The sequence below is a fragment of the Poecilia latipinna genome, unplaced genomic scaffold (assembly GCF_001443285.1).
Source record: "Poecilia latipinna isolate Pla-1442-1.1 unplaced genomic scaffold, P_latipinna-1.0 Scaffold60, whole genome shotgun sequence".
Classification (NCBI taxonomy): Eukaryota; Metazoa; Chordata; class Actinopteri; order Cyprinodontiformes; family Poeciliidae; genus Poecilia; species Poecilia latipinna.
The window spans coordinates 229360-240517 of record NW_015112676.1 but is presented as its reverse complement, the minus strand read 5'-3'; the positions used below and the strand labels follow the sequence as shown (position 1 = coordinate 240517).

The 11158-nt window shown below is 44.7% G+C and overlaps 1 protein-coding gene across 8 annotated transcripts in view; it reads left to right on the top strand.

Moving 5' to 3' along the window:
* The window catches only part of LOC106962244 (cyclic AMP receptor-like protein A), an 84223-nt gene that overhangs the window by 42323 nt on the left and 30742 nt on the right, over positions 1–11158 (top strand). For all 8 annotated transcript variants that reach the window (XM_015056557.1, XM_015056572.1, XM_015056579.1 and 5 more), the window contains one exon: positions 2948–3030. In XM_015056557.1, coding sequence (XP_014912043.1) covers positions 2948–3030 — 83 coding nt within the window. The remainder of the gene's footprint in view (positions 1–2947; positions 3031–11158) is intronic.

Below are 11158 nucleotides of genomic sequence, written 5' to 3'. Positions count from 1 at the left end.
AATAAAATGTTGACATTTGCCATCTCCACATCATTGCATTCAGTTTTTATTCACAATTTGTTTAATGTCCCAACTATTTTGGAATCCGGTTTGTATATTTATGCCTACAATGACTTCTCATGTGTCTTCTCCCAGTTTTACCACTGCCCGGTTAGCATCTTGATGACTTTAGCTGTCATCAAGGAAAAGGAAAAATATTTCTTTTTTCCATGTTTTTCCATATTGTCATATTTTTTTTCTATGAAAAAAAAATACAATTTTATTATATATAATAAAATTGTATTTTTTTTCAATAACATCCTTCTTTTTGTAGAATTGCGGAAGTTGGTGTTAAATGGGTTCAGATCAATGTTACCTAAAATGTAAAAGTTGCAGGCAGGAGTTTTCAAGAATGCGTGGCACCCACGTCACATAAATACGACTAATCCCTTTAGTGGTTATTCATGAGTAGTCGAAGCAACGTTGCCCTATTAAAAAAAAAAAAAAGTCTGAATATTTTAAGAGTTTCCCAGTGAAAAGCCGAATCGGATTGTACCTTCAGTAAACCCGACGCGGTTATTTTTAGAGGCAGCTTGTTGTGAGGCGAGCGTCAGCCAAGGCGATGGGGTGAGTGCTGTGGGTGGCGGCGGTGGGGAGGGGAGGGGCGGCTCGCGATAACTGTCTGTAATCTAGTGAGTGTCATTAACGTTGGGAGCGCTGCGCCCGCGCCGCATAATTACGGTTTCATTCCCCCTCTGCCTCCCGAGCTGTGCAAGGGGCCTCTGACACCGGAGGACTGTGATTAAAAACACGAGGCACTTCACCCGCACTCTTCCTCCTCCTCCTCCCAGTCTACATCCTGTTCTGTTGCTCGCTGAAATTCTTCCTTGTTGGAGATTACCTGGCTTGATCCGGTCTTTAGAGCGTTTTGTTTTTCCAGGGTTTTTTTTTTCTTTTTTCTTTACGTCCTTCCTTTTATCCCGCGGTGTGAGTCATGCAATGACACATGAAGTTAGGACGACAATAGGCAGATCTTACCATGACCACTGATGCCAGAGAGTCCCATAATAACAGACACTAATAGGGCTAAAACTAGCGTCTGCCTTCGGGTCGTGCTGTTACAGACAGTGATGCAGAAATACGACCGACTTCCTCTCCGTTGATCGTAAGCAGCCGACGTTTGCGCGCACGCACACACACGTACATAACATAAAATACCACCAGATTTTCATTTGAATTGTTTAAAAATGCCTGCGTTAAAGCTTGCACGCCTCAGGGTCTTTCTGGTGAGTAATTAATTTCCAGCATGTGGGGGTAGAGACCGGAGCTCGTGGGCCTGCCTCCTGGCTCCGAGCGTCGGGGTGTGTGTGTGTGTGTGTGTGTGTGTGTGTGTGTGTGCGCGCGCGAGCACGCGCGCGCGTCTCTGTCTCTCTGTGTGTTACAGAGAAAAATAAAAGGGAGGGAGACTTTGCGCTGCCTCGGATGCTGCGTCCTAGCCTGGAGGAGGAGGAGGGGGGAGAAGGGAGGAAAAAAAAAAAAAAAAAAAAAAAACAGCACAGCGCAGAAAATCGATCCAGGGGCCGCTCTTTTCAGCCTCTTCCGGATGCGAGAGTCCTCCTCTCCCGGGAATTAGATAACGGCTTGTAAAAGCTCTCCAGCACCGAGCTCTTTCCACCCTCCTCGACTTTTAGCTGCTGCTGCATCTTTCTGTCTTCCTGCCTGTTTCGTCCGCAATATTGCCTTCGCCTCCCCTCCTTCGCACAACTGCAAAGTATTAGCCTCTGGTTTAATTGGAATCCTCGTTTCTTTCTCATAACTTGTGTGGATATTGTGTATTATCTGCAGCTTAATATTTTATTAGTTTCTAATTGGCCTTTGTTGCCTGCCTCTGTGCTGTGATTTGCCCGTTAAGGCGCTAACTACGGGTACTTGTGTGATTATCAGCCTCCTCACGAAGGTATTGTTTTTTTTGGGGGGGGTTTTTTGGGGGGGTTTCACATCGCAACCACAAACCTCGGTGTACATAATTACGATCTGGAAGGAAAAAAAAAAGATAGATGATTTTTAAAGAATTAAAAAAAAAAGGTGATCTAAAGAGTGTGTGGCCTTGGTGTGTGTTAATGCTTTTGTAGAACCGCTTTTGGCTGCAGGTCTGTATAGCTCTACATCCACAAAACATTTGTTTTACAAAATCGGTCAAGCCAGGTCGGTTTGGATGTGGGTGTTCTGTGAATAGTATTTTCAAGTAGTTTTCTACTTTGACTGGACCATTTCTAATAAGCTTCGATTTAAACCTTTCCATCGAACTTCCTGCTACAAGGTGACCTTTCAAACATTTGTCCAGTCTTCCCGGCCTCCATCATATATTCTTTGAGTATTGCCCTGAATTAAATTACATCTACGTCTCCATGAACTGAGTATTGTGCTCGTTCCTGCTTCCACGTTTCCTGTTCAAGAAAATGACCCCCAGAGCCTGATGCTCTCAGGTAGCCTAGTAGTTTTAACTTTGGTCTTATGTCATTCCACATGTATGTTGTGTTCCCTGCTTGGGGTAAACTCTACACAAAATTTCTTTTATTTACTAGTGTTTTTTTTAGTACTTTAAACCTTTCCACAACCGTTTTCCTGACCTGTCTGCTGTGCTTCTTGGTCTTCATGATGCCGTTTGTTCTCTAACAAACCTTTGACGAACGTCACACAGTGGATTTAGATCGAGACCAAGTTACGCAGTAGCAGGCTTTGTCCTCCATACAGATGATTTATGAACCCAATTTGTTGCACTGGATTTCACTTAGGGATGTTAGAGGAAAGGGGATTTTAAATCAAATGCATGCCAGCCTTTTCAGATTTTTATTTGTGAAAAAAAGAGAGAAAAATCAAGGTGTAGAGGTTGGGAACTCTTTTGCAAAAAGCGTTGCAGTGTTTCTCTACTCAGTTGAAGTTAACCACGGTTTCACTTCTCCCCCAGGTTTCCTTGGCCGAGGAGATCAAGCCGCTCAAGTGGTATCCGTCCGTTTACCTGCTGGTGTCCACCTTCCCGCTGGTTAACAGGTAGCCGCTCGGCCTCACCTGGCCGCCATATAAACCCTGTTGTTTGATTCGCTTTGTTCCCCTCATCCTATCTCCTCCTCCACCGCCTTAGCATATCTCATCCTTTGTTCTCCCTTATCTGAACTCTCACAAAGACTTTGCCGTACAGCACTATAAAGGAAGTTGTCGTGTGTGTGTGTGTGTGTGTGTGTGTGTGTGTGTGTGTGTGTGTGTGTGTGTGTGATAGAGGATTAAAGCATTTTATTGCCTTTTTTATAAAACGGGAGTTTCATCAGCTGGGGTTCAGCGGGAGGAGGTCCGGTAAATGATAACCCCCCCTCTTCCCCATCCTTCCGTTATCACTCTTTCACCCGCTTCCCTTCCCGTCCTCCAGCTCTCCCTCCCCACCTTCCCTCACCAAGCCGGTGTGATTGACAGGTCAGGGTTACTAAGTGATTAGCTGTAGCGGCTCTGCTTGTCGCCACCGCCATGTAGGCGGAGACACAGGTCAATTACAGGGTCAACGTCTTTCAAAGGCTCCGGCTCAAACACTGCCCCCCCCCTCCCCCTACCTACGCGCACCCTCCCTCTTTCGCCCCCTTTACCCTTCCTCTCTCTCCGTTCACCTCTCCATCTATTCCACTCGTTCCTCCTCCTCCTCCCTGGCTGTTGGCTGATGAAGATGACAAACGGCATCCTGTGTTAACCTCCCTGCTCTCCTTCCTCTCTCCCTCTTTTACGCTCTAAAAGTCTGTTATAGCCCCCATATTTTTACTCCTCCTCGCTCGGGCTTTCCATCTTTCTGCCTCTATGTTTTTATGTCACCACCACCACCACCACAGCCGCCGCCACCTCCTTCCTTCTCCTCCTGCACTTTTCCACACAAAGCCCCTCTCTCCCTCTCCTGAGCAAATACGCTCTCACTCGGCTCCGCTCTGCCTTCCTCCAGAGAATGAACGAGGGGAAAACAGGAATGAATTGCTCTCTCGTCGTCGTCATCCTCCTCCTCCTCCTCCTCCCTTGGTTCAGCAGCAGCAGCGGTGGCAGCAGCAGCGCTGGCTGTATATATCTCCGGCTCCTATTAATTTGTTAGCCCCCCTCCCCTCCTCCTCCCTGGCCCTCTTCTCTCTCTCTCTCTCCCCCCAACCCCCCCCCGCCGTCTCCCCTGCTCATATCCTCTTCCACCTCCTCGCCTCTTTTCCACCGTCTCTCCCTCCCTTTCCTTCCCTCCCCTCGGCTGAGTGCCGGAGTGTGTAAAGTGTTTGTCACGGTGCCGTGCCGATGTCGCTGTGCTCTCGCTTCCGCGCCGCCTCGGCTCCGCGTGTGTTGTGCTGCGCGTGCGCGTAAAGTGGGTGGCTGGTTTTCTGTGTCGAGGCGAATGTGCTGTCGCTGCTTGTTGCTGCGGAGCGCACGGCGTGTTTGTCCGCTTCGACTCGAGAGAGTGTGTGTGCGCCGCTTATTTTCCCCGCTGCTTGTGTCTGCCTGCGAGCTCTCCTCCACGCTCGCTCGCGCGAGCGTGCGTGTGTGTGTGTGTGCGCCTGAGTGAGGGATTATTTCTATCTGAGCTCCAAAGCCTCCTAAACAGGGCTTAGAGAGACGGCCCAGGGCAGCAGCAGCTAAAGCCGGCGGGTAGAGCAGAGCTCTCTCTTTCTCGCTCTGCTCTGCGCCCCCTGTCTCAATGCCATTTCTGCCTGCCCTGATCCATCGGCAGGCACTCCCACACACACACACACACACACACACACGCTCTTGTTTTGGCCCTCATCTGCTGCCACACTCGCAAACACACACATACACAGTCAGACGCCACACGCAATTTTAATCTGTTCCAAATGCTCACTGGTAAATGTGTTAATTCGACACCAGCTGTTGCGAATTGAAATGGGAAAGCGCTCCTGCTTTTTTTTTTTTTTTTCCCCTCACACACGCACATGCATGGACGAGCCATTATACATCATTTTACCATCCACATCTCTCTCTCCCCCTCTCTCTCTCTTTCTCCTCTCTCGCACTCACTTGCCCTCATTTGGCAACGCAAAAGTAGCACCAGACACCCACATCTTCTCACTTCTGCCTCCTTCTTATCCTCCCCTTTCTCCTTCGGCGTCTTTCTCCTGCTCTCTCTTGCTCTCCAGCCCGGCTCTGGCTCGGCTTCTTTCTCTCTCTCGATCCGTGTGTGTGTGTGTGTGTGTGTGTGTGTGTGTGTGTGTGTGTGTGTGTGTGTGTGTGTGTGTGTGTGTGTGTGTGGTAGCACTGCCCGGGCACGACTAGAGTTTTCACAGTCTGCTTCTCACATCGCCTCCCCTGTGTGCTTTACGGTGTGGGTGTGTGTTTGTTTACAAGGCTTGTCTAGATTCCTACTGTGCGTGCTTGTACGCTTGTTTGCATAAATAAGCCCTCTCCTCGGAACCTGGCTGCTGATTTCAGAGCGGCGTGGCGGCTCCGTGTGCAGCTCCTAGTCTTCTGCGAGGACTTTTCGCTCCGTCTGTGGCGTGCCGAGGCCCAGTTGAGGTTCTCTGTGGGATAAACTTTAAGAAAAGTAGCACGCTTTCACGGAATTTACTCAAAGAGTTCAAACAAAATGTAGAACATGGAGCTGCAGTTCTGGGAACGAGTTTTTACCCCTTTACAGAGTTTGTCTGTTTTTACTTTTTTTTTTTTTGTCGCTCTAAACATGTTTCGGATCGTCGAACTAATTTCAGTATGAAACGGAGACAACCTGAGTAAAAACTAAATGCAGTTTTTAATCTAATCAAGTGAAATAAGATACACAAACCAACCTGGTCTTGAGTGAAAATGTAACTACCCCTTAAATCTCAGCCACTTGAATTAAGCATTAGCAATATTTGGCGACGTTGTTATAATCACTGCAGAGGAATTTTGACCCTTTCTTCTTTGAAGAGTTACTTGAACTTTTAACTTCTAATTTTTAAGGTTATGTCACAGAGTCCCAACTTTAACTAGGTCAATCCAAGAGCATTTTGCCATTCAAAGGTGGAGTTTCAGATTAATTCATTCTATTTTACTTAGAAAGCACATCTAAAGAAATAGTGCTATAAAGCAGGGACAGATGAAACAGATAATAATGATAATAATAAATACATAGTAAGAAAAAGACTAAATTGAAATGCTAACAGGAAGTGGTGTTGCTGTTGCAATACAGGTTTTCTTAATATCATTTATCCTCAATTTAAATAAAAGACAAAATCTGCTGTTCAGCTACTCATAGGTCTGGTCTGATTAAAAAAAACAAAAACATTGGAACCCTGAAGTTGCATTCTCTCTACTCTTCTAAACTAGATATCTTACTGGTTAAAAAATAAAAAATAAAGAAAAACTTGGGATGCAAATATCTCAGTTAAATCGATTAGTTTTGATCATTGGGTCACAAACATTCAGATTGGATTCTTAATGTGAGACTGAAGACACTTTGTCAAGTCTAAATCGAAAGCAAAGGAAGAAGCAAACATCAGACTTTCTGTGTGTAGGCAGGTGCAGAAGCCAGCCTGCTCACTTGAGGGAAATTTTGCATCATTCTTCTGCACACTTAAAATTCGTGATGTAAAAAAAAAAAAAAAAAAAAAAAAAAACACAAAAGAATTCAGTTAAGCAAAAGGTCTGAAAAAAAACAAAAAACACAGTCATATTTGACTTTGATGTTTCATCTCTTTCAGCCAGCTGATTGGCAGTGCAACATTTTAAAAGCGTACCTTTTTAGAACCTCGTTTAAAGCTTCATACTAGTAACTGACCTGGACCTCGCCTAAACAACCACTCTCTTGTGAACGAGCAGGAATAAAGCCCTGGCTCCCCATCCGCCGCCTGCTTTTCCTCCTTTTTTCTGAGGGCTTGTCTTCTAGTCTTTCTCTGATGTTGTTGTTTTTTTGTTGTTGTTTTTTTTCCGTCTGAGCTCAATGCCTTTGAGCAATCAGAGTTACGTGCCCAAAGGAGGGTGCTTCAGCGTGGATAAATTGGCCCTGGCGGCAGAGCTTGAACCGGTGATGCGTCTCTAACCTTGAGTTCACCCTGTCACCCCAGGAGGTAGCTTGCATCCTCCTAGTTATTCTTGGTTTCCCTCGATGCTGCCTGTGGGTTTCGTGGTGTCTGTAGACCTATACGTGTTTGCAGGGGATTTTTTTTTTTTTTTTTGGTATGGGCTGCCTACAGTGTCAAAGCCTAGCCTCCCCCCCCCCCTCCTTTCTGCCTTTCTCTAGAGGAGATCTGATTTCCCTGCTCCAGGCGAGCAGCGAGTACAAGACAAAGTGTGCGTTCATCTGTGTGTGCTTCGACGCGCGCCACACGCTCGTGGGTTCGCATGCACGAACAATCCGGGCCAGGCAGACCTTCCACATCCCCGTTCTGCGCTTTGAAAAACGAGGGAGGAAATCTCAGAGCAGCAGTTATTATTCATCCCTCAAAGAGAACGGGGAAGGGTGGGAGGCGGAGGAAGAGGGTGGGGGGGGGGCGAGGAATGGATGGAGGGAGGAAGAAAGAAAGAGAGAGCCAAAGAGGAGGGCTGAAGAAGGGGTGTGTGTGTGTGGGATACATTAACTCTTATCTCACTGTATTTGGCGTTCTGCATCCCAGGATGAGCTCCCTCTCTCTTTCTCTCGTTCCTGTCCTGCATTCCTTCCTTTCGACAGTCCCTTCCTTCCGTTGCTTGCCTCTGCGCCTCGGAGTGTCTCGCATTCAGAGCGGCTGGATGTGTGCTCGCGCCTCTGTGTCTGTGTAGGCTGGTGTGTGGTTTGCTCTGCCTACCCTACTGTCTTTTTGTGGTGTTTTCTCAGCTTCAGCAAGTAAACGGAAGCTGAAAGGCAAAACGCAGGGTTCGCGCTCGCATCTTTGAGAATGTCGGGGCTCTCTGGGTTTTATTGCTTTGAAATTGCAGTTACAGATTTGGGCAAATTTTGTTGACGACCCTTCTAAAAATGTGTAAAAAAAAAAAAAGCCTCTTCAACAGCAGCACCTTTACATGATAGTGAAACTTACAGATAAATCCAACCTTTAAGTCGTCTGCGTTTATTCAGTGGAAACATCCCACATTAAAACACTAATTTTTTACAAAATTCCTCTTCTTTGTACCCCTCCTGTTAACACTTTATTGTGTAAACCCCCCGAAGCCAAGAGAATAGCAAGTATTCTTCGCTTTAAACCTTTCACTGGGCCGAAGCGTGCCAAGAGAGGGATATTTGAGCAATCCTGGATATACTCTTTCTTGATCAGCCAGAGTCCTGGTTAATAACCATGGGAGCGCATTGATTTTCATCATTTTTGTTTCGTTTTGGATCGTTATTGTGCTCAAAAACATAAATCATAACATATTTTCAGTCTTGTATTAAAGGCCACCAAATTTTTATTCATGATTCTTTATACTTACGGTTCCCAGACCCTCATCATCACAGATCCCCCACGATACTTAATGGTATGCATGAGGTTTCTTATGGCCTTTTCTGAAGCACCAATGTCCATGCTCTAAATCAATGTGGTCAGGAACGGCTCCGCTTTGTTCCGATAATCTGTGCTAGCTTGTCAGATTTTGCGGTGGAGAGTCAAGTTAGTCGGCATTAAGGGTTCAACTGAATGAAGACCTTACCAGGTCCTCAGGTGTCCCAAATCAACACACCCCTTCTTAAGACGGTGTCCTAAAGTGATCCCCAAAACAAGATCTTTCCACTCCCTTTAAATTTTACTTCACCTTGTATCCCAATGGGTGACTTCTACACTGTTCAAACAGCAAAACATGAAATTATGTTGTTGAAAACTGATTGACCAAATGCACCGCCTGGATGAATCTTGTGGAGATTGATACACAATTAGACAAACATTCCTCTCTTACAATCATGGCAACAATAGACCAACCAAAAGGAGTGCGACAATAAAAAAAAATAAAAAATCCATTATTTACAAAATTATCTCACACAAAAAACATAGCAGCCAATAATTAGAAGCAGACAAGAAACGTTGTCGCTACAACACAAATGGTCACACACCGAAGGTGGTCCCACATTACCGTACATTAAAAAGGGCAGCTAAATATTCAATAACCAGCAAAATATGGAGAGATCACTATCCAGTACCACATTCAAAATCATTGCTTCTACACAAGCAACACCAAAAGTGGGCTGACCTCTTCCCAACACTGAAAGCCTCATCACAGACACAAGACACTCTTCATATTGGCACATTAACAAACACATGGTGTATAATTCACAGCTTTGCATCTTAAATTTTACCACGACTTTAAAGGACGGTCAAAAATAATTTCTTTGTCAAACTGCAACATGGACCCTATTTGCATGATTCCTTTCGAATTCAGTTGCAAATACTCAGAAAATAACTAAAGCCAAGAGAATTCCCACAAACTGCCTCACAAGATCTGACTGAAGCTCATCCTTGGTCTTAAGAGGTCAGGCATTAATCACAATGCTTAACTTTGTAAGCTTGAAAGGTAAAAAAAAAAATAAAAAAAAAACATGCATGTTGTCTTTTACAATATTTTATTGCTTCAAAACAAACATTTTATTTTTCCAGGTTTTTATGTACAGGACAGTTTAAAAGAAGCCATTTTGTTTCAAACATATTTAAAAAAATGTTAACTATAAATTAATTGTGCTTTGGTGGAAGGATGATTCATCATTACAGTATGTAGGCGACAAACTATCGTAGTCTTATCCAAACGTCCACTGTGGGTTTTTAAGCAAAATTTGCCACTGACCAGGCCAGTCTGCCTCTCCTTGCTCATCTTTTCACTTGCATTTTCGACTCTGCATTGCTGACCGCAGTACAAGGCCATGCTGCTGTTTAACCCCTACTGGAGAAACGCTTTTATAATGCGATTAATGTGCATTGTGTAACATTAAAGTGTTAAACTTTTTTGATTAATCACATGCATTAATGTTAACATCCCTAATAAATATTTATTTATTTATAGATTTTACACATGTATAAAATCTTGAATAATCCAGGCCAGAGTTTTTTTTCATACTGATCTTAATATGGCCACATGCTTAAAAACAGGGGAACAACCCTTCAGCATGTCATAAAACTCAATTAGGCACATGTTTTATGCTTAAGTATCCACAACGTTATTAAAACTGGAAAATTCTGGACTTTCAGGAACCCTGAATTTAGTCAAATGAAAGGTCTAATTAAGGGGTTTCCAGCAAAATCAGGCGTTAATGTGGTTGTATTCTGCAGCAGTTGGAATATTAAAACACCCCGCTGATCATCAGGTTGGATATTTCCATTATTTTCCTATTAACACACATTCTGTAAATCCAAGTGTGTGGTGTCGCCTGTCATGCTCTTTAAGCAGCCAGCTGCACCAAGCCGCACACGGCTGTGGGGCCCAGCTGATATTTGGCGGATATGTGACAACACCTCCTGCGTGCGCCTGAGCGAACGCACTTGTATATTAAATCTCAGGCGGCGCGATCGCTCCACAATCCGTCTTCAGACGGACGGGTGACCTGCAGGCAGCACTGTGTGAGGTGCACACACACGCACACACACTGAGACTGGGCTGGGGGGGAAAGATGCAGGCTGCAATTTAAATGTATTTGCGAGCATGCGGGCCATTTTTGCGCCAAAACCAATAACCAAAAACTGTAAACAAATGTAGATTTGTATTTAAATTGAAGCATTTAAGCTGGGATCGGTCATATGTTTCAAACTGATAACTTGAATTGGACTGTTTTGTATTTTTTTTTTTTTTTGTGAAACACCATTTGTGTCCGTTGAGCCTGATGCCTTAAACTACATGTCAAAATCGATAAATAAAAATTGAAATAAAAAAACAAAAGCATTTAAACTGTAATTTGACCAATAGTTAGAAAATTAGTGTAAATTAAAACATGCGCAGACGTGCATAAGGCAGCGGCATTTGTATACTTGCACGTAAATTCAAAATTAGATGGTTTAAAAAAAAAAAAAAAAACCTTCCCCACACACGCATTCACAACCAAACACAAACAGGCGCGCAACCGCCCAGCTCCCCCTCCTTCTGCTCTTTCAGGCACGTCTTTAAATATTCATCACTCTGGCTGCTCTGAGAGTGCCGTAAACGCTGCCTCACACTCCAGGGAATCGCTAAAGCCTACTCTATCATCTGCTCTCCCTCCCCACCCTCTGTCTCTCTCTCTCTGACACAC